Source organism: Lipotes vexillifer, unplaced genomic scaffold, assembly GCF_000442215.2.
Source record: "Lipotes vexillifer unplaced genomic scaffold, Lipotes_vexillifer_v1.1 scaffold1387, whole genome shotgun sequence".
Classification (NCBI taxonomy): Eukaryota; Metazoa; Chordata; class Mammalia; order Artiodactyla; family Lipotidae; genus Lipotes; species Lipotes vexillifer.
In genome coordinates this window covers 166,456-189,595 of record NW_006790426.1, presented here as the reverse complement: position 1 = coordinate 189,595, position 23,140 = coordinate 166,456, and the positions used below count along the sequence as shown (strand labels likewise).

Sequence of the window (23,140 nt, the reverse complement as noted above, 5' to 3'; positions counted from 1 at the left end):
TTGGCACCACACGCTACACCTCTGGCTGCATCTCTATCTTCTGGCAGGAGCATTTTCAAAAACAACATGTAGAGAGACCTTCAAGACGGCAGAGGAGGAAGACGTGGAGATCACCTTCCTCCCCACAAATACATCAGAAATACATCTACATGTGAAACAACTCCTACAGAACACCTACTGAATGCTGTCAGAAGACCTCAGACTTCCCAAAAGGCAAGAAACTCCCCATACGCCTGGCCGCGTGGCTAAAAGGGTCTTGGTGCTCGGGCGGGGTGTCATGCCTGTGCCTCTGAGGTGGGAGACCTGAGTTCAGGACACTGGTCCATGAGAGACCTCCCGGCTCCACATAATGTCAAAGAGCAAAAGATCTCCCAGAGATCTCTATCTCAACGCTAAGACCCAGCTCCAGTCAACAAAAAGCAAGCTACAGGGCTGGACACCCTATGCCAAACAACTCTCAAAACAGGAACACAAATGTACCCATTTGCAGAGAGGCTGCCTAAAATCATAATAAGGTAACAGACACCCCAAAACACACCAATGAACGTGGTCCTGGCCACCAAAAAAACAAGATCCAGCCTCATCCACCAGAACACAGGCACCAGTCCCCCCCACTAGGAAGCCTACACAACCCACTGAACCAACCTTTTGGCAGACGCCAGAAACAACGGGAACTATGAACCTGCAGCCTGTAAAAAGGAGACCCCAAACACCGTACGGTAAGGAAAATGAGAAGACAGAAAAACACACAGCAGATGAAGGAGCAAAGTAAAAACCCACCAGAACAAACAAATGAAGAAGAAATAGGCAGTCTACCTGAAAAAGAATTCAGAGTAATGACAGTAAAGATGATCCCAAATCTTGGAAATAGAATGGCAAAAATACAAAAAACGTTTAACAAGGACCTAGAAGAACTAAACAGCAAACAAACAATGATGAATAACACAATAAATAAAATTGAACATTCTGTAGAAGGAGTCAATAGCAGAATAACTGAGGCAGAAGAATGGATAAGTGACCTTGAAGATAACATAGTAGAAATAACTAAAACAGAGCAGAATGAAGAAAAGAATGAAAAGAAATGAGGACAGTGTCAGAGACCTATGGGACAACATTAAATGCACCAACATTCGAATTACAGGGGCCTGAGAAGAAGAAGAGAAAAAAAAAGGGACTGAGAAAGTATTTGAAGAGATTATAGTTGAAAACTTCCCTAATATGGGAAAGGAAATAGTCAATCAAGTCCAGGAAGAGCAGAGAATCCCATATAGGATAGATACAAGGAGAAACAGGCCAAGACACTTATTAGTCAAACTATCAAAAATTAAACACAGGGCTTCCCTGGTGGCGAGGTCGCTGAGAGTCTGCCTGCCGATGCAGGGGACGTGGGTTCGTGCCCCGGTCCAGGAGGATCCCACATGCCGCAGAGCAGCTGGGCCCATGAGCCGTGGCCGCTGAGCCCGCGCGTCTGGAGCCTGTGCTCCGCAACGGGAGAGGCCACAACTGTGAGAGGCCCATGTACAGCAAAAACAACAACTACAAAAAACTAAATACAAAGAAAAAAATATTAAAAGCAGCAAGGGAAAAACAACAAATAACATACAAGGGAATCCCCATAAAGTTCACAGCTGATCTTTCAGCAGAAACTCTCAAGGCAGAAGAGAGTGTCAGGACATATTTAAAGTGATGAAAGGGAAAAACCTAAAACCAAGATGACTCTACCCAGCAAGAATCTCATGAAGATTCAATGGAGAAATTATAACCTTTACAGACAAGCAAAAGCTAAGAGAATTCAGCACCACCAAACCAGCTCTACAACAAATGCTAGCGGAACTTCTCTACGCAAGAAACACAAGAGAAGGAAAAGACCTACAATAACAAACCCAAAACAATTAACAAAATGGTAGCAGGAACATACCTATTGATAACTACATTAAATGTAAATGGATTAAATGCTCCAACCAAAAGACACAGACTGGCTGAATGGATACAAAAACAAGACCCTGTCTACAAGAGACCCACTTCAGACCTAGGGACACATAGAGACTGAAGGTGAGAGGATGGAAAAAGACATTCCATGCAAATGGAAATCAAAAGAAAGCTGGAGTAGCAATTCTCATATCAGACCTTAAAATAATGACTGGTACGAGAGACAAAGAAGGACACTACATAATGATCAAGGGATCAATCCAAGAAAAAGGTATAACAATTGTAAATATTTATGCATCCTACGTAGGAGCACTTCAATACATAAGGCAAATAAAAGGGGAAACTGACAGTAACACAATCATAGTAGGGGACTTTAACACCCCATTTTCACCAATGGATGGATCAACCAAAATGAAAATAAGTAAGGAAACACAAGCTTTAAATGACACATTAAACAAGATGGACTTTATTGATATTTATAGGACTTTCCATCCAAAAACAACAGAATACACTTCCTTCTCAAGTGCTCATGGAACATTCTGCAGGACAGATCATATCTTGGGTAACAAATCAAGCCTTGGTAAATTTAAGAAAATTGAAATCGTATCAAGTATCTTTTCCAACCACAACACCATGAGACTAGATATCAACTGCATGAAAAAATGTGCTAAAAATACAAACACATGGACACTAAACAATACACTACTAAATAAGCAAGAGGACACTGAAGAAATCAGAGGAAATTAAAAAATACCTAGAAACAAATGACAATGAATACATGATGACCCAAAACCTATGGGATGCAGCAAAAGCAGTTCTAAGAGGGAAGTTTCTATCAGTAAAATCCTACCTCAAGAAACAAGAAACATCTCAAATAAACAACCTAACCTTACACCTAAATCAAGGAGAAAAAGAAGAACAAAAAAACTGCAAAGTTAGCAGAAGGAAAGAAATTATAAAGATCAGATCAGAAATAAATGAAAAAGAAATGAAGGAAACAACAGCAAAGATCAATAAAACTAAAAGCTGGTTCTTTGAGAAGATAAAGAAAATTGATAAACCGTTATCAAGGCTCATCAAGAAAAAACGGGAAAGACTCAAATCAATAGAATTAGAAATGAAAACGGAGAAGTAACAACGGACACTGCAGAAACACAAAGGATCACGAGAGATTACTACAAGCAACTATATGCCAATAAAATGGACAACCTGGAAGATATGGACAAATTCTTAGAAAAGCACAACCTTCCGAGAATGAACCAGGAAGAAATAGAAGATATAAACAGACCAATCACAAGCACTGAAATTAAAACGGTGATTAAAAAATCTTCCAACAAACAAAAGCCCAGGACCAGATGGCTTCACAAGTGAATTCTATCAAACATTTAGAGAAGAGCTAACACCTATCCTTCTCAAACTCTTCCAAAATATAGCAGAGGGAGGAACACTCCCAAACTCTTTCTACGAGGCCACTATCTCCCTGATACCAAAACCAGGCAAAGATGTCACAAAGAAAGAAAACTACAGGCCAATATCACTGGTGAACATAGATGAAAAAATCCTCAACAAAATACTAGCAGACAGTCTAACAGCACATTGAAAGGATCATACACCATGATCAGATGGAGTTTTTCCCAGAAATGCAAGGATACTTCAATATAAGCAAATCAATCAATGATATACACCATATTAACAAATTGAAGGAGAAAAACCATATGATCACCTCAGTAGACGCAGAAAAAGCTTCTGACAAAATTCAACACGCATTTAAGATAAAAACCCTCTAGAAGGTAAGCATAGAGAGGACTTACCTCAACATAATAAAGGTCACATAGGACAAACCACAGCCAACATCATTCTCAATGGTGAAAAACTGAAAACATTTCCTCTAAGATCAGAAACATGACAAGGTTGTCCACTCTTACCACTATTATTCAACACAGCTTGGAAGTCTTAGCCACAGCAATCAGAGAAGAAAGAGAAATACAAGCAACCCAAATCGGAAAAGAAGAAGTAAAGCTGTCACTGTTTGCAGATGACATGATACTATACATAGAGAATCCTAAAGATGCTCCCAGAAAACTACTAGACCTAATCAATGAATTTGGTAAAGTAGCAGGATACAAAATGAATGCACAGAAAACTCTGGCATTCCTATACACTAATAATGAAAAGCCTGAAAGAGAAATTAAGGAAACACTTCCATTTACCATTGCAACAAAAAGAATAAAACACCTAAGAATAAACCTACCTATACAGACAAAAGACCTGTATGCAGAAAACTACAAGACACTGATGAAAGAAACTAAAGATGATACAAACAGATGGAGACATATACCATGTTCTTGGATTGGAAGAGTCAACAGTGTGAAAAAGACTACACTACCCAAAGCAATCTACAGATTCCATGCAATCCCTATCAAACTACCACTGGTGTTTTTCACAGAACTAGAACAAAAAATTTCACAATATATATATGGAAACACAAAAGACCCCGAATAGTCAAAGCAATCTTGAGAAAGAAAAGCAGAGCTGGAAGAAACAGGCACCCAGACTTCAGACTATACTACAAAGCTACAGTAATCAAGATAGTATGGTACTGGCACAAAAACAGAACTACAGATCAATGGAACAGGATAGAAAGCCCAGAGAGAAACCCACACACATATGGTCACTGTATATTTGATAAAAGAGGTGAAAATATACAATGGAGAAAAGATAACCTCTTCAATAAGTGGTGCTGGGAAAACTGGACCGCTACATGTGAAAGAATGAAATTAGAACACTCCCTAACACCATACACAAAAATAAACTCCAAGGGGATTAAAGACCTAAATGTAAGCCCAGACACTATAAAACTCTTAGATGAAAACATAGGCAGAACAGTCTATGAAATAAATCACAGCAAGATCCCTTTTGACCCACCTCCTAGAGAAATGGGAATAAAAACAAAATAAACAAATGGGACCTAATGTAACTTAAAAGCTTTTGCACAGCATAGGAAAACATAAACAAGATAAAAAGACAACCCTCAGTATGGGAGAAAATATTTGTAAATGAAGCAACTGACCAAGGATTAATCTCCAAAATTTACAAGCAGCTCATGCAGCTCAATATCAAAAAAACAAACAACCCAATCCAAAAATGGATAGAAGACCTAAATAGACATTTCTCCAAAGGGGATATACAGACTGCCAACAAACAAATGAAAGGATGCTCAACATCACTAATCATTAGAGAAGTGCAAATCAAAACTACCGTGAGGTATCGTCTCACTCCGGTCCGAATGGCCATCATCAAAAAACCTAAAAACAATAAATGCTGGAGAGGGTGTGGAGAAAAGGGAACCCTCTTGCACTGTTGGTGGGAATGTAAATTGATACAGCCACTATGGAGAACAGTATGGAGGTTCCTTAAAAAACTAAAAATAGAACTACCATACGACCCAGCAATCCTACTACTGGGCATATACCCTAAGAACACCGTGATTCAAAAAGAGACATGTACCACAATGTTCACTGCAGCTCTATTTACAATAGCCAGGATATGGAAGCAACCTAAGTGTCCACTGACAGATGAATGGATAAAGAAGATGTGGCACATATATACAATGGAATATTACTCAGCCATAAAAAGAAACAAAATTGAGTTATTTGTAGTGAGGTGGATGGACTCTGTCATACAGAGTGAAGTAAGTCACAAAGAGAAAAACAAATACCATATGATGACACATATATATGGAATTTAAAAAAAAAAAAAAAGAATGGTCATGAAGAACCTAGGGGCAGGACAGGAATAAAGACGGAGATGTAGAGAATGGACTTGAGGACACAGGGAGGGGGAAGGGTAAGCTGGGACGAAGTGAGAGAGCGGCATGGACTTATATACACTACCAAATGTAAAACAGATAGCTAGTGGGAAGCAGCCGCATAGCACAGGGAGATCAGCTCGTTACTCTGTGACCACACAGAGGGGCGGGATAGGGAGGGTGGGAAGGAGACGTAACACGGAGGGGATATGGGGATATATGTATACGTATAGCTGATTTACTTTGTTATAAAGCAGAAACTAACACACCATTGCAAAGCAATTGTACTCCAATAAAGATGTTAAAAACAAAATGTAAAGAAAAAAAAAGAACTGGAAGGATTTAAGGGTGGCTACAATGAAGAATTGGGCGGCAGAATGAATTATCTAAAGTTACCCCAATAAGCCCTGCTCCTTCACTCCTCTGCTCCCACCTCCTGGGTTCAGAGTAGAGGAGTTTCTTCGTGTTGTCTGATGAGCTTTACTGCATCACTTCCTATTCTACCTCCTCTCAGGCATCTTTCTGCAACCACAGCATCACCACCCTAGACAAGCTTGCATTTTACCTTACCCCACACCATCTATCCATGTATTCCGCACTGTGCCTGCAGTATTTCTCATGTTACATAGTCATCAACTATTTTCTGATACATTTACTGAGCTGTGTATGCTTTGAGGATGGGATTTTTGTCCTCTTATTATTTTTCCAACTCAGCACAGAGCAAAGCACACAGCAGATAGTTAAGTTTTTAGTGAAAAGGAGCGGAAAGAGTTAAAATGGCTTTTATTCTTGTAGCTCATCTGCAGATGTACTGGGTTGGGTAGGAACATAGGCAATCTTCTCCGGACATATATTTGGGAATGAAATTAATTCAAAGCCTCTCAATGAACACATGGGTGACTCATGGGATCTTTATCTCCCTGAGATAACATAGAAAGGAAACAGTGACAGAACCACAACCTGGCTTGTTTAAAAAGGCCCACAGAGAACATGCAGCATTCTGGGGAGAATAATTACTTAGACTGGAGTAGAGACAGAATAGAAAGACAGGCAAATATTTGATTCTTTGTGAGTGAGAGGATGGAGTTCTTTTTAATGTGCAAAGCATATTTTATGGAATCTTTGGAGACCTGGCCCATCCAAAAAGGAAGACAAAGGAGGATACCAGCGGAGGAGGTGCTTTTCTTTACAGTGTCTCCTTTTAGCAATAACTATTCAAATTAAAGAAGAACATAAATTGTAATCAGCAACCTTTGTTGGATCAGAAAGATGCCAATAAACGCTCTCTCCTCCTTCTACCTCTCAAAGAACCTTTGCAGCAGCAAGGAAGGCAAAGGCAAAGAAAAGGGGCAGCGATCTCAGAAGGTAAGAGAAAGAGAAAAAGAAAGCAAGAACAAAAGAGCCCCAGGAGGGCAAGGTGATGTTGCTGCCTGAGCTGGATCATACGCTGCATGATCTTGGGGGTCAGAAGAGACCTCAAGAGGTAATGGGGAAAAAGAATCCCTATAGTTGCTGGAGAGGGTGGGGAGAAAAGGGAACACTCATGCACTGCTGGTGGGAATGTGAATTGGTACAGCCACTATGGAGAAAGGTATGGAGGTTCCTTAAAAAACTACAAATAGAACTACCGTACGACCCAGCAATCCCACTACTGGGCATACATCCTGAGAAAACCATAATTTAAAAGGAGTCATGTACGAAAATGTTCATTGCAGCTCTATTTACAATAGCCCAGAGATGGAAACAACCTAAGTGTCCATCATCGGATGAATGGATAAAGAAGATGTGGCACATATATACAATGGAATATTACTCAGCCATAAAAAGAAACGAAATTGAGTTATTTGTAGTGAGGTGGATGGACCTAGAGTCTGTCACATAGTGAAGTAAGTCAGAAAGAGAAAAACAAATACCATATGCTAACACATATATATGGAATTTAAGAAAAAAATGTCATGAAGAACCTAGGGGTAAGACAGGAATAAAGACACAGACCTACTAGAGAATGGACTTGAGGATATGGGGAGGGGGAAGGGTAAGCTGGGACAAAGTGAGAGAGTGGCATGGACATATATACACTACCAAATGTAAAGTAGATAGCTAGTGGGAAGCAGCCGCATAGCACAGGGAGATCAGCTCAGTGCTTTGTGACCACCTAGAGGGGTGGGATAGGGAGGGTGGGAGGGAGGGAGACGCAAGAGGGAAGAGATATGGGAACATATGTATATGTATAACCGATTGACTTTGTTATAAAGCAGAAACTAACACACCATTGTAAAGCAATTATACTCCAATAAAGATGTAAAAAAAAAAAAAAAGAATCCCTATAGTTATCCTGCTACAGAAGTAATGGAGAAATTACAAAGGGAAAATACTCTTAGAAAAATGCAGCTCGCTTATATACACTTTTATTGTGTTATTATTTCACTTCTTATTAAGGGTAATGATCTCTCAGAAAGCTCTTGAAGCATAAGAAAACAAAGGATATATGCTAATAGGGATATTATTATGAAAATAACATGAGTTATCAACTAAAAGAACAGACCAGATATAGGGCCTCATTTGTATTTCATGGCTGCAAGTTTGAAACTATCCTGCATAAATTATGTAAAAAACCCAACCCACAAAGAGACACACGTCTAGCCACCCTACACAGCACCAACCATTCTCTTACAGTATCATGCTACTGAGAAAACTCATACCTTCCACAGTTGCTCGCTTGGGCTGAATGGTGATGGCTCCTTCTGCAATATCTTCATGCTGGTGCAGTGGGTTTATTTTGGATCCCCAGCTATCTGATCCCACCCAAAGGAAATGGCCTACTTGGTCAGCTCTTTTGGCTGCTGCAAGGATCTGCCTGTGGAGAGGAACATTAAAAATATATCTTAATGATAAAGAGCAGCAGAAGAAAAGCAAGTTAACATTTCTCAAAAAGTAAGTGATCAATAGTAAGAAAAAGGATTTACATCCTTAATATATAAAGAGTTTTTGTAAACCAATAAGACAAGTAATCAAAGTAGCTTGAGGTAAATAGGCAGAGTATTAAAAATCAAAAGATAAAGGGAGTAATATAAATAACCAGTAAGCTGGTTATTCACATACATTAAAAAGGCGGAAAATGTGAATTAGAACACAATATTTAATTTTGGCCAAAACGTTTGTTTGGTTTTATTCTGTGTTGTGAGTTTCGGCATGAGGCTGGAGACATGAGCACTACCATTCGCTGCTGGTAGTACGTATCTTTTCTGGAAATCAATATATCAGTCTAAATGAAGCATCTTGAATTATGTATAAAAATGAACAGAAATTCACATTAAGCTTGAAACATGTACAACTCATGTCTATAAATGAACATAGCATAGAAATAACAAGGGCAATAAGGGCAAATAAAAAAAGGGAAACTCATTCTTCATGAAATTAATACAATAATATTTTTGGAAGAACAGGGGATGGATAAGAGGTAACTACATTTGTGCAACAGAAACTGCTTTGGTGGGTAACAACAGCACTGGTGGTTGGTTTGCCTCTCAGGACTTGTAGATACCAGGTACCACAGATGTACATGGTTCAATACAATATGATTGGTTGAAAAACTGTATATGAAATTGCAAAAAGCAAAGGTCTCCTTCCCTCTCATCTGGGCAGCATATGGAATGGTAATTTTCTAATAAAATCCTAAGGAATAGGTTCTGATACTGTGAACACCCAAACAGTAGAAGGTGGCAGATGTGAGGTGGTGAGTTAAACATGACGGTGGTGGGAGTGAGGGAAGAAGATAAATTACCATTAAGAAATGAAATGGTAAGACCCTCTAGGAAATTTTCACCTCTGCTTACAGAATTCTAGGAACCAAAGGTGTGTTTTCCCAGGCAGAAAACAGCTTCTCTGGAAAAATCTGAACCACCCCAGGAAAAAGATTCTAGATACTGACACAGAGAAATTCTCTCATGGAATGGCCACTGGGATGACTGACCAGTCCACCCAGAGCCCTGTCAGTTGACAAATTCTGCCCATGTACATAGAATTCTCTGTGTCTTACTCAAATGGAAACTGCCGGAAATGACCAATCATTGTGGAAAATTCCCAAGGTAAAATAGAAACCAAATAAATTAACAAGGGAAAGGAAATTGGTGTGGAGTGAGGCAGAGAAAATATACCAAAAAAAACAAACAAAAATAAACAAAAAGAAGCAAGTGCAGTTAAGTGAGAATTATCATCTCTATTCTCAAGAATGAGATAGAAACAACAATAAGAAATAACCCTTAGTTATTAAAAATATGAAACTAAAATTAAGTTAGAAGAGATAAAGAAGAAAGATTTTCAGAAAGCAAAACAACAACAAAAAGGTATAACATACACAAGAAAAGATGAGTGTCTTAAAGAATAGACCCAGGAAGACTTACATCCAACTAATAGCATTTCCAGAACAAATGTAAAGAGAAATTAAAGTTTTAAATATCTTTTTAATGAAAAAAACCTGCAAGGAATTGAAAGTATGAATTTCCAAATTAAAAGAGACTCATCCAGCAATTTAATGGGGGGAAATAAAGCATGCCACAGAATTAAGAATTCTGGAAAAAGTGAGAATAAAGCTTTCAAGAGAAAATTGGGACCTCTGGAGAGTAATAAGAAGCAGAATATTACCAACCTCTCAAGAGAAGGGGGAAAAAAAAAAAAGGATGACAGATGATGAAGTAATGTCTTCCAAATTTTGAGCAAAAAACACTCATAATCTAGAATTCTAATATTTAACACACACAGAATCTCTATACAAATAGAACTGGCAGCTATAAAGGTAGACAGACAGATAGACGGAAAGACAGATAGACAGATATCCAAGGGATCTTAAAGATTTTCCTGTGCAAACTTAGAATCTCAAATGCCTTGCAAGTTTCAAGTTTTGTAACTCATTAGTCACCATAGATACTTGCTATAAATCATTTACGTGCCAGGTATGATGTGTTTAAAAATAAATATGAGACCACACCTTACATTTCCAACTAGTAATTAAGTGTGGAGGCAGGATAAGAACATTTTTAGGCGTGAAACACACAGAAAAAGTTTTCTTTAATTTTTCCTTTACTAGAAAATCATTGGAGGGTGCACTACGGCAAAAAAAAAAGAAAATAAATGATGAATAAAGATGAAAGAAAGAGAGAGAGAAAGAAAATGAAAATCTTAAAATAATAGAGACCAGTCTAGTTTAAAACAGAAAGATGGAGCTTTCAGGAGGGAAGTGTCCGAAAAAGTAAGGGAACTTGCAGATTATTTTATATATATGAACATATGGGAAAAGTGATAGACCTAGGACATTAATAATAAAATATTAAAGATAACTATGCAAGTAAAAAAACTGTCATATTAACTCCAGGAAAAACAAAAAGTTTTCCCCCCAAAATCAGGTCACAGAAAAAATACTTGATGCTGTAGTATATAATATTTATACGATCATAATAATGTCAACTCTGATTTTTACTCAATGAAAATCTGATAGAACAATGTTGGGAAGATAAAGGAGGTGTAAATGAGCCAAATTCTACCTCACATAAGAGGAACTGATAGATAATACTTTAAAGTAATAGTTCCAAAATTGCAGTATAAGCACATTATGCAGGTAAAAGCAGCAGAATTAGCTTAAAGAAATAAAATAATTGCTCAACGAGAACAAAACCAGAGAGTATGGTGGGATGGGACAGGAGACCAATGTTTTGCATCAAAAATGTTTTAGTCATATTTTGTTTTTTAAAAAATTATGTGCCTTTATTATTTTCGCAAAAATAAAACACGATGGTTTATACTCTATCCATAGAGATACCATTTCTATTGATACTAATCTATCCAAAGGATAAGATTACTGATGCTGTGAAAATCGTATGTTCATTACTGGAGATAACCTAAATGCAGAGCAATAAGGGACTGGTTAAAGAAATGATAGTGCGTCCAAAGGATGGCTTAGAGACCAATTAAAATTATACATTGTTTGATTTCCGCAAGGTACTGGTAAGAAAAAAAAAGTCAAATTAAAAAAAACTGAAAAAGATTATTCAGTTCTTACATAATGAAGGCTGGCCCCACATATATGAATATATGCGTACTTAAAAGTATAGAGTTGTATGACAGCACAGAAAAATAAGGATAATACACAATTTGTTGCTAATAACAATTCATTGAGAAAGTCCTGATGAGGTTTGAAGAGCATGAAAAGGATGGGGAGAAGCCAACTATAACAAGGTAAGAAAGACCAAACTGATATAAATACAAAAAGTGAATATTCACCTTAATATGCTTACATAAAAGTGTGGTTTAATTTATTAAGAGAAATAAGATTGAACCATTTAAACATATTATGGTATGAGATGTGAACTGCAAAAAGTAGAATATCAAATTCTATGCGATCCTGATTCTGTTGGGGAAAACTTATGTTTAGAATAAAATAATTGCAAATGTTAAACCAGAATTTTATTAGTGGTTATCTCTGAGTGTTGGGATAGCAAGTTTTATAGGGGATTACTATGCGATCCTGATTTGTGATTATTTGTGATTATTCTCTCTAACCTTTAATTCTTCTAGATAAGTAGGGGGCAGAGTAAACATAAGAATTCCTTTAACTAAAATGCAACGACAAAAATGTTTCCATTATTTTCCAATGGATTACAATAGCCCTGTATTACTTTTATAATCAGAAAAAAAAGTGTTTCAGGAAAACAATACACTCTTGTCTAACATTCAAATTATCAGTACCCATGACTGATTAAGCACTTAGCTTCAAAATCTACATATTAAATTCTTCTCACTGCTATTCTCTGACAAAGTATTTGAAATTAATGTTCTAAGAAATCTCAAAATTCCCCATCTACGGTGTAGATCTTCTGAAAAAAGAAATAACGTAACATTTTGGGTTAACAGGGGGCTTAAGTTCATGTTTTGGAAGAAACTTATATATGCACTTGACTTTTATTACTGTGCTCAAAAATTATTACTGCTGTCACTTCTATGAGTCACACTACACAATGGTATTCAACCACAAACTCCCATGCAAAAAATAATGAGCATAGCTATTGAGCAGATTTTATACCTTTTTACATCGCAAACTAAAACCTCACACTACCTGCAAGTCAAGGATATTACAACCAATTAATCACCAGAGCTATTAGTAAATAAGTCTTTTATGTGCCATGTGCATAAATATAAACAGGGGTTTAAATATAAACCTTATCAATGTATTACGTATCTTAGAATGTGCAAAATATGTGTGAAAAAAATTTATGAGATGATTAAGAAAAGTATGAGTTGACAAGATCTGGAGCAAAAAAAAAGAAAGAGTAATATTATAACAACAAAGTGCCTTAAATAACTAAATCACAAAGTGTTGAAGAAAATGCCTTAAGAGCGAGAGAATCAGCATTTTGTAAGGAGAGAAATGATACATCTAAGGGGTGATGAGAAACAGTTTCATGGAGAAGGGCACGTTTGAAATAAACCTTGAAGAACAGACACAAACTCAACAGGTAGAGAAGGAGAGGAGAAACACCATGAGTCAAAGCCCTGATGGAGGAGTGATTAGGACACACTGGAGGACCAGTCATGCATTGTAGGTGGAGAACTGAGTGAGTGAAGGCAGGGTCTACATGCAAAAATAGGACCACATTTTAAAGCATCGTGAAGTTCAGAGGGAGAGGCCTTTACTTAAATCATTAAACAGACTAGGCATCTGATTCGTTCTCACTGGATGACATTCACTGAGGATCTGCCATGTACTGAGCACTGTGATAAGGGCTAAGGATATGAAAGGGAGTCAAAAGGGGCATCATCTCTGTCTTAATGGTGCCTACAGACTAGTGGAGAATACAGACACTACTTAAACGATCAAAGGATGTAAAATTACATCAGTGACATAAACTATGAAACTGAGCTGTTATGACAAGCTTATCAAAGCTACATTGTTCAGAGAAATCTTCCCTCAAAAGCAACACTATCAGTGGCAATAAAATGATGACGTGGGGAAGCAAAGCACTCCAGGTAGCTGGCAGAGGATGTACAAAGACCCAGGAAGGAGGAGACACAAAGGGCCCCTTGCCTGCAGGACACAAACCACGAGGGAGCATGGGATGAAATAAAGCTAGAAAAGCAGAAGTCCAGATCATCATAGAAAGAGCTCAAAAGGATTTGCATTTTACTGATGGGAAAACTGAGGCCTCAAAGAGTTAGGGAAGTAGGGTGTGGGGAGTGCCCAAGGTGAGACAGTGGTCATTTAAGTAGCAAAAAAAAAAAAATCCATCCTCGGGTATCCTGACTTGTGGTTTAATACTCTTCTCATTTACTCGTCCTGCCACCCATGTCAGAGCTCAAAACTGTGATGGGGTTAAGGTTATGAAAGGAAGTCAAAAGGGGCATCACCTCCATTTTAATGATGTGTACAAACTAGTGGAGAATACAGACTCCAATTAAGTGATGGGTGGATTCAGAAGCAGATGGAGGATACACATGGAGGGGGACACACAGGACCAGCAGGCTGGCAGTGATGGAGATGCAATACTCCACGTGGGGGTAACAATAGCCTGGAACCTTCAACTTTACCCTTAATAAAATATATTCACCTTCAAATTAAGTGACATATTATTTTGAACTGTGAGACAAACTAAGATTAAAAAAATCCACACAGCTTTCCCATCAGCAGAGGTGTAAACTGGCAACATCTCTTTGGAAAACAATATTCACATTTAAGAAGGAACGCATCTTTGTCCTGGAAACTTATTTTCCAGGAATTTCTGTTTTAAATACTTACAAATATATAAAGTAATACACTTGTACATTATTATATATTTGCAGTATGTTAATATTATATATCACACATTGTAAAGTATGTGTATATTAACATTTCATATTTGCACACACAGATTTGTGGAAGAGAAAGTTTATCGCAACACAATTTGTAACTGCAAAAGTTTGTAATCAAACTTAAATGTCAATCAGGAAGGGAGCAGTTAGATAAATGACAGGAAATATATAAAATGCAATTCTGCATGGCTATTGAAAAGACTGAATAGATCTATAGGTACTGACATTCAGAGACTTCCATGAAAAAAGAGTGAGTGAAGGCGAGCAGGGTGGAGAAAAATAGTGTTCTACCATTTGTGTAAAAATATACACACTGTCCCTAGAAAAATATACAAGACACTAGTTATTAGCTATAGCATCTGGAAAGGAGAAGTTGTTAGCTACGGGACAGGATGAATGCAGCTTTTATTTTTAATCTAGATTTTTAAACATTTTTTGATATTTTAAATCAGGTGTAATTACTGTTTGTTCTAAAAATGATAAGGATTGTGGACCAACCGAGGTGGCAGTGGTCAGAAATGGAAACAGGGCCTATTTGTGTTCTAGAAACATTTCGAAGGTTAGCCCTCCATGGCTTGGCCAAGGAATGAGCTAAAAAGGAAAGTCAAAATTAACAATCAGAGGGTTGACACCAAGGAGGATCAAGGTAAAGAAAAAGACAACAAGTGGACTGGAGAATGTAGAGATATGACAAGCTTGGTTTTGAACACATGAAGTCCAAAGCAGGAGTAATACGGCCAGAAAGATAAGGCACTTTTACATTAAGAAGAACCACTCTTTAGATAAAAGTCTGTTACACGTGGATATATTATTTAATAAAAGAACCTTCAGAAAGTCCAGGGTTTTTCTCTTTTTACAAGTAATTGAATACAATTTTTTAGCTAACGGGGGGGAAATATATGACAGAAACATGCCGGTGCTTCCACAGTTCGCTCTAATTACTTCTGTGGGGTAGAAAGCGCGAACAGACTTTGCCACCATGTAATTATCGATTTGATTCTGTGCTATCTTTTCCCCTTTGTCTGCCAGGATCCTGATCTTTCTGTCTCCTAAATTGCAACATGCATATTAACAAATTTCACCAGTCAGCCTTACTTGATATCCTCATCGTTGGCAAAAATCACGACAGCCCTGGAGTTGGGTGTGTCCAGGAGCTGTTTGATAATTCTATCGAAGTCAATGGTCCTGTCTTTGCGTTCTTGGGGAATTCTCACGGACTGGGCAATGCAGAGCCCACCTGTGTAAGAAAAGAAAGCAGAGGGTCAATAAAGTTCTCGCAGAGATACCAAACAAACCAGGGGAAGCAGACGGGGAGGAGGAACTTGCAAATTCTGAGGGCATAGCACTTCCTTGGTGATTTGCTGAATGAGGAAGGCTTAGGACATTATGCTGAGTTCATACTTGGTGCACCTTCCATGGTAAGGCACAGCCTCATTCTCTTAGTAGTGCACTTGTATGCAAAGGAGCACCAGTGATACTGATTCTGGAGAGGTAAGTTTAGGTAGACAAACTGGATGGGAGGGCTTTAAAATGAATGTAAGACACTACAAGAAAACCACAGTCAACTACAATATAAAAGTACTTGAACAGGTAAAACTCATGTCAATTTCTATTGCTTTTCTGGTGTCTGCATTCTCATAATTTTTTCCCCTTTATACCCGTTCCAACTTTTCAAGCTCACAGCCAATGGAGTAAATCTAAAAATAAAACAACAAGACCAACTATTATAAATCAGAGTAATACATTTTTATTGACCACATACTATGTGCCCAACCTACAAACGTGTGTTCTATGTATGATATCTGATCTTAAAAATCCTTATAAGGTAGTTAGCATTGCCCATTTCATGTTAATAGAAAAGGGGATTAAACAGAAAAATGAATGTGTTTACTCCAGACTTCTCAGGACCATTATGGTATTAACTTGCTTATGAATATCAAGACAGGGGAATATGCAGCAGTTTAGTAAGCAACTGATACCCTCTCCACTACTCAACACCTGCTTAGTAGCAGCTCCTGGATCTAGTGGTTTTTGTTTGTTTGTTTGTTTTATGAAACACAACTGAAGAAAGGCTGGCATAGACAAAAGAGGTAGAGAGGATTATTTGTAGGAAAGGCCCCAAAGGTCATCCAATGCACAGAAGACCTAGGGGCAGAGACAAGAGGAAAACCTTGTTCTTTTTGTAATGTGGAGATACCCATAATTAACAAGCTTATACCCAGAGCATAGACAACTGGGTGGAAGCTACTAGGCTTCCGTAAGCATAGAAAAGTATAAACTCTAATCCAAAAGTGAACCTCCATTACATCTTTTTTTGTTTGTTTGTTTGGTTGGTTGGTTTTTGGGGTACGCGGGCCTCTCACTGTTGTGGCCTCTCCCGTTGCGGAGCACAGGCTCCGGACGCGCAGGATCAGCGGCCGTGGCTCACGGGGCCAGCCGCTCCGTGGCATGTGGGATCTTCCCCGACCGGGGCACGAGCCCGCGTCGGCTGCATCGGCAGGCGGACTCTCCACCACTGCGCCACCAGGGAAGCCCCCTCCATTACATCTTAATCCCAATCAGTGTCAGCTTGGGATTCAAGGTTAAGTGGCTCTCAACCTTCAATGTGCTTGAAATCACCGGTGGTCCTTCTATAAAGTATAGAAGTCCAGCGACACTATCAACCAACTTGACCTAATTGACATTTACAGAGCGATCCCCAGGACAACAGAAGAGTAGACACTCTTTTCAAGTGGAAAATGGAACATTCATTAAGCAAGACCATCTTCTGGGTCATAAAAGAGAAAAAAACCCTTAAATTCAAAAGAACATTATGCTCTCAGACAATAACAGAATCAAACTGGAAATCAATAACAGAAAGAAAACAGGAAAATCTCCGAACACTTGCAAATTAAACAACACACATCTAAATTAACCTGGAAAGTAAACAACACACATCTACCCACGTGTCAAAGAGGAGGTGTCAAGGGAAATTTAAAAGTATTTCTAACTAAGTGAAAATGAAACTGCAACATCTCAAAATGTATAGATTACAGCTAAACTGATGTTTATACGGAAATAGATATCATTCAATGCTTATGTTCGGAAAGAAGAAACATCCAAAATCAGCAACCTAAACTACTTTAAGAAATAAGAGAGGGGCTTCCCTGGTGGCGCAGTGGTTGAGAGTATGCCTGCCGATACAGGGGACGCGGGTTCGTGCCCTGGTCCGGGAAGATCCCACATGCCGCGGAGCGGCTGGGCGTGCGGGCCATGGCCGCTGAGCCTGCGAGTCCGGAGCCTGTGCTCCGCGGCGGGAGAGGCCACAGCAGTGAGAGGCCCGCGTACCACAAGAAAAAAAAAAAAAAAGAAATAAGAGAAAGAAAAGCTGAACAACTCCTCCCCCCAAAAAGCAGAAAAAGCCACAATGATAAATAAATAAAAACTAAATACCTATTAAAATAGCTTTTAAAAAATACTACCAATACCAAATACTAGAGAAGATGCAGAGCAATAGGATGCTCATTCATTGCTGGTGGAAATGCACAATGGTACAACCAGTTTGGAAAAGAGTTTGGCATTTCCAAAATGTTACATATAGAGTTAACATATCAAGCAGTAGTTCCAATCCTAGCTGTTTATCCAAGTGAACTGAAAAGCTATGTTCACACAAGTGTGCTCGTAAATGTTTATAGAAACTTCATTCATAATCACTAAAACTGGAAACAACTAAGACATCTGTCAACAGGTGAATGGATAAACTAACCGTGGTCTACCCAGGCAATAGGATACTACTCAGCAACAAAAGGGAACTACTGATTCTTGGAAGAATGTGAATGAATCTTAAATGCATTTTGCTAAGTGAAAAAGTTAAACCAAAAATACTACATATTATATAATTCACTCATATGACATTCTAGGAAAAAGCAAAACCATAGGGGTGGAAAGTAGATCAGTGGATGCCAGTGGTTATAGGAGAGAGAGGAGGGGTTGACTGCAAAGGGACTGCACAAGGGCACTTGGGGCAGTGGAAATGTTCTGTATGGTACTGTGATGCAGATACATGACTCCAGGCACTTGCCAAACCCTAAGAACAACGCATCCCAACAAATGGACTCTACTGTATGCAAAATCAACCAAGAAGTTAGGGTGTCCTAAAATGGAATGCAGACTGTGACAGACGAACTGCATTATAAATGTATCAGAGAATTTCACTGAACGGGATGAATAGGAAAGGAGTTGTCCTAAGTAACTTTTAAAGATAGTGTATGACCGGAAACTCTAAGGATAAAGACAAGAAGAACAGCACATAAAATGGTACTCTCATTTGCAAATTTTCCACAGGGATACAAGTTAGCAATGCTTGAACTGCTACCCATTACTGGAGTCAAACAAAACAAGAAAGAAACTGTCTGTAATGGGAACCAGGTTTCTCAGAGTTAGGTAAAGAATTTAAAGGCAAACAAGAGAATGTGGCTAGAATGGAACATGCGGCGTGAGGCGGAGTCAGACATAGTGTAAACTCACGGCTTAGAGTGAGACGCTTGCATGCGTGGGTTATCTTATACATACATACGTGCATATGTGGGCTAGTATACATACATACATAGGTGCCCTCCCACTATCCATTGAGAGAGTCTAGAAGTAGTGACACTCCATAGCAACATCTAGTGACCAGACTGGCTTTGAAATACCATCTTTCAACCAAAAGAACCAGGTCTCTTTGGAGAAACGGGTGATTGTGAAGTTGGGGCAAAGCACATGCAAGACAAGTCTGGATCAACTTGTCATGTCAGGAAGCAAGAAGTCCACAAAAGAAAAAAAAAAAAAATGGAAGGGGGGATGTCCGAAGGACGTAGGAGCCAACCTAAAAGAGCTCCCAATGAACAAAGCTAGAATAATGTTAGCAACAAAATAAATAATGGTGGTACTGAATGACTATCCAAAGAATACACACAATGCATACTCAGGAATCCATACTATTAACAAATAAGTGACCAAAATAATCAACGAATAGGAAAGATGGAATGAATCCTACTCACAGAACAATCCCAACTAATAAATTTTGAAGGAATGAGTGACATGGAATATTACCATTAGAACATTAGAGGAAAAACTGCTGCAGGCAAGGGCCACTGATGAATGCTAAAATTCATGTGGGAAATGATAAGGAGACACTGAACATTTATATAGCTTAAAAGAATCTCACCCCAAATATTTACTAATTATTCTGGTGGTTTAAACATATGCCTACAACTTCTTTGATATTCTTCCTTTGAAGAGGTGGAGATTAATTGTTTTGCCCTTAAGTGTTGTCTGGGCTTAGTGCCTAGCTTAAGAATATGGAAAAGGAAAAAGAATAACTGAACAGTGGATAAACTCAGCAGACTCTAACTGGACCACTTAGTTAACATCACTAGTGCTAAGTCACGTTGATTTAATGTGCCCCCTGATATGATGTGATGATAAGGGTGACCCCATTTGTATTTTAGTCTTCCCCAAACCCATAACCTTAATCTTCATCTGCTCATGAGAAAATGTCAGAAAAAAATTCAAATTGAGGGACATTCTACAAAATGCCTGACTTGTACTTTTGAAAATCGTCAAGAACATGAAATAAAAGACTGAGAAACTGAAAACTGGATTGGATCCTTGGACAGCAAAAATACGTTTGTGTAAAAACTGGTGAAATCTGAATAAAGTCTGTAGTTAAGAGTATTTTTACATTGTTAATTTCTCAATTTTGATAAATGTACACTAGTTATTTAAAGTATTAACATTTGGGGGAAATCGAAGATGGTTATATAGGAATTCTATCTTTGTAACTTCTGTGAATCTAAAATTCTTTCAAAATAAAATTTAAATACACACACACACACACATCTACCTATCTATCTAATCTACCTATACCTACCTACCTTTCTGGGTCTTATCTGTAACGAATTCTTATTTAGTAAGTAGTGGAGCAGGCCCAGGAATCTGAATTTTTAACAAGAGCTTTAACTCAGTGGGTCTCATGCATTCATTCACCTGGAGGAGTTGTTTCAAAACACGTATTTCTGGTCCGCACCTCCAGAAATTCTCATTCAGTAGGTGTGGGTGAGGCCTCTGAATCTGCATTTCTAGCAAATTTCCAGGTGATGCTGATGTTGTAGGTCAGGGGACCATATTTTGAGAGCACTGGTCTAGGTGATACTGCTGCAGGAGATCAGATTTCGAGAAATATTCACTTGGGTATCTCCAAATTGGTTGTAGCCAGTTTAGGTAAAAGCAGAACTTAGGCATGGATATTCTAGCCAAACATTTTTAGGGCACTCTTAGGATGGTGAGATAGGGAGAAAGAAGGAAGGGATGCATCATTATGCTTTGTTATAAGGTTTCCAGTGATGCAGAGAGAGAGCAACAGGAGAAATATCCCTTGGTAATGGCACCTACAGTCTCAAGCCCGTAATCGCTCCAAGGCTGGAAAACATCAGAGAGGATAAAGGGATGAAACCATCTGCAAAGTGTTCTAGGGCTGCTGTGGGGAAGAAACGGCCACTTTACCACCTTCTCGGCAGGAGAAGGGGAATAATTCTGGATGGAAACCCAGCTTCTCATCAGGATTCAATTACAACTGAGTGGTTAAGCAAATGAGAGCAAACTCCATTTGGCGACACAATTAGTGGAGGGGCGGCCTGCACTTGTGGGTTTTGGGCTCAGCCAGCGCGTGCTAGGGGAACCGATGTGTGGAGTTTTGTGACTGCAGAATCGAGATGCTCACCATGTCTCAGAGAGGACTGCCCGCAGGTGAGCAAAATCAAACAACTCAACAGAAGAAAGAAACTAGCTATCAACATGGTAATGGAATGGTCATGTTCATAAAGCTAAAATGTAAATAGGAAAGAAGACTGAAAAACAAAGGATGAGAGAGAAACACCCTGTTTGGATCTTTTCCTCCTGGAAGGTTAGAGAGGTACCTGCTGGAAAGACAGTCATTTCATTTGCCTCAGAGCCAAAGGAGAATGTGGCAGGTAGATAAGTGTACGTATATTGCACACAGATGACTTCGACCAGGCATTCAATTCAGACCAAGCATGTCATGCCAGAAATGGGCCATGGTGAGACAATAATCCAGGTCTTGTGTGTCTGCCAGCAAGGAATGAAGTGGTCCACACACCTGCACACACACACACCTGGCGTTCAGATGTCAGTTAGCTTATTTCTCAGTAATGGTGATAACTCAGCACACTACACTCAGCTCTTCTAACATGTAACCAATTTTTTCATCTCAAGCTACTGCCCTACTGAACGCAAACTTTCTATGGTTTGTGTTCTAGCTTAGTCCCTCAGAGTGGATTCAGCTCGCTCGCACACTGTTACATATCTGATGTTATTTAGTCACCTCAGCACCTGAGCAACCGACGTTTGAGAAAATATTGGTTCAACACCACGAGCTTAAGAACCTAACTTTTGAGGTGCATTTCTTTTGTGTGTGAAGACTAATTGGAATTCGCCAGTGGCAGCTGGCTGTTGCAACTGACAATGAGGCCTTGCATTTCTGTGGGGCACAAAGACGTAGGAAAACTTGGACGGTATCATCGTACATGTTGCAAATGGACGCACGTCACAGGACAACTCTGTTCATAACACGTCAGCTTTGACTGAAAAAGCCCACTGTCAGCAGCCTGAGGACATACAAGCCACTGAGGTAATGGAACGAATTTCAGCATGCCAGAAATCAATCTGCTTTTCAATTTGGGGCTGAAAACTGGTCACTTTTCTGTCCGTCTGTGGTAGCGAGCAAAATCTATAACTGCAAGGGAACTTCAGGAATCAGGCCACAGAGTGTTTCCATTAAAAATACTTTTCTCTCCCAAATGATTATGGATTCTTTTCCATCTAATAAGCAGAAGCAATAAGAAAGCGTGTAAAGTTTGCAACTCAGTTCTGTCAGAGCTTACACATGATACACTCTCTCTGATGATCTGGTCTATTATTTAGATATGCCAGTTCACGTCAGCAAATATTTATTGAGACTCTTTTATGTGAAAGGCTCTCTAGGAATTTTTTTTTTTTTCTGAAGGAATATATGAGGGCAGTGTCAAGGGTCTTAGAAATGACTGTGTTCCACTGTCCATTACAAACGGGGCAACTGAGGTCTGGAGAGTTTGATAGTGATGATATTAATCACAGAAGAAAGACTGACACTAAGTTCTGTGTATGTGTCAGATTCCATCCTAAATGCTTTATATCATATTCATTAGTTATATAACCCCATGAGGCAGCTTTGCTAACATTCCCACTTGGACAGGTGGAAACAGAGGCATTCTGAAGTAACTCACCCCAAATCACAAATTTAATGACAGCGGAGTAGAAGGATTTTTGTCTTTCAAAATATAGCTCACAAATTACAGGGAGAGGATGACAGACGTCACAGAAGCAGATAAAGACATACATAACACATCTTGTTAGAGGAATCACCAAAAGCATGAGGGAAGTTGTTTAGTCTCAGATGGGATGTTTCACATCTGTGTAGGGGGTCAGTGGAAGGATACTTAATGGAGGGAAGACAGAAGTCAAACGGGAAAAGTTGTTACGGATACG

The 23,140-nt window shown here is 38.8% G+C and overlaps 1 protein-coding gene across 2 annotated transcripts in view; it reads right to left on the bottom strand.

Moving 5' to 3' along the window:
- Positions 1-23,140, bottom strand: part of GRM7 (glutamate metabotropic receptor 7) — a 585,198-nt gene that overhangs the window by 406,275 nt on the left and 155,783 nt on the right. For both annotated transcript variants that reach the window (XM_007463707.1, XM_007463706.1), the window contains exons 2-3: positions 15,671-15,812; positions 8,440-8,594 (exon numbers count right to left, since the gene is read on the bottom strand). In XM_007463707.1, coding sequence (XP_007463769.1) covers positions 8,440-8,594; positions 15,671-15,812 — 297 coding nt within the window. The remainder of the gene's footprint in view (positions 1-8,439; positions 8,595-15,670; positions 15,813-23,140) is intronic.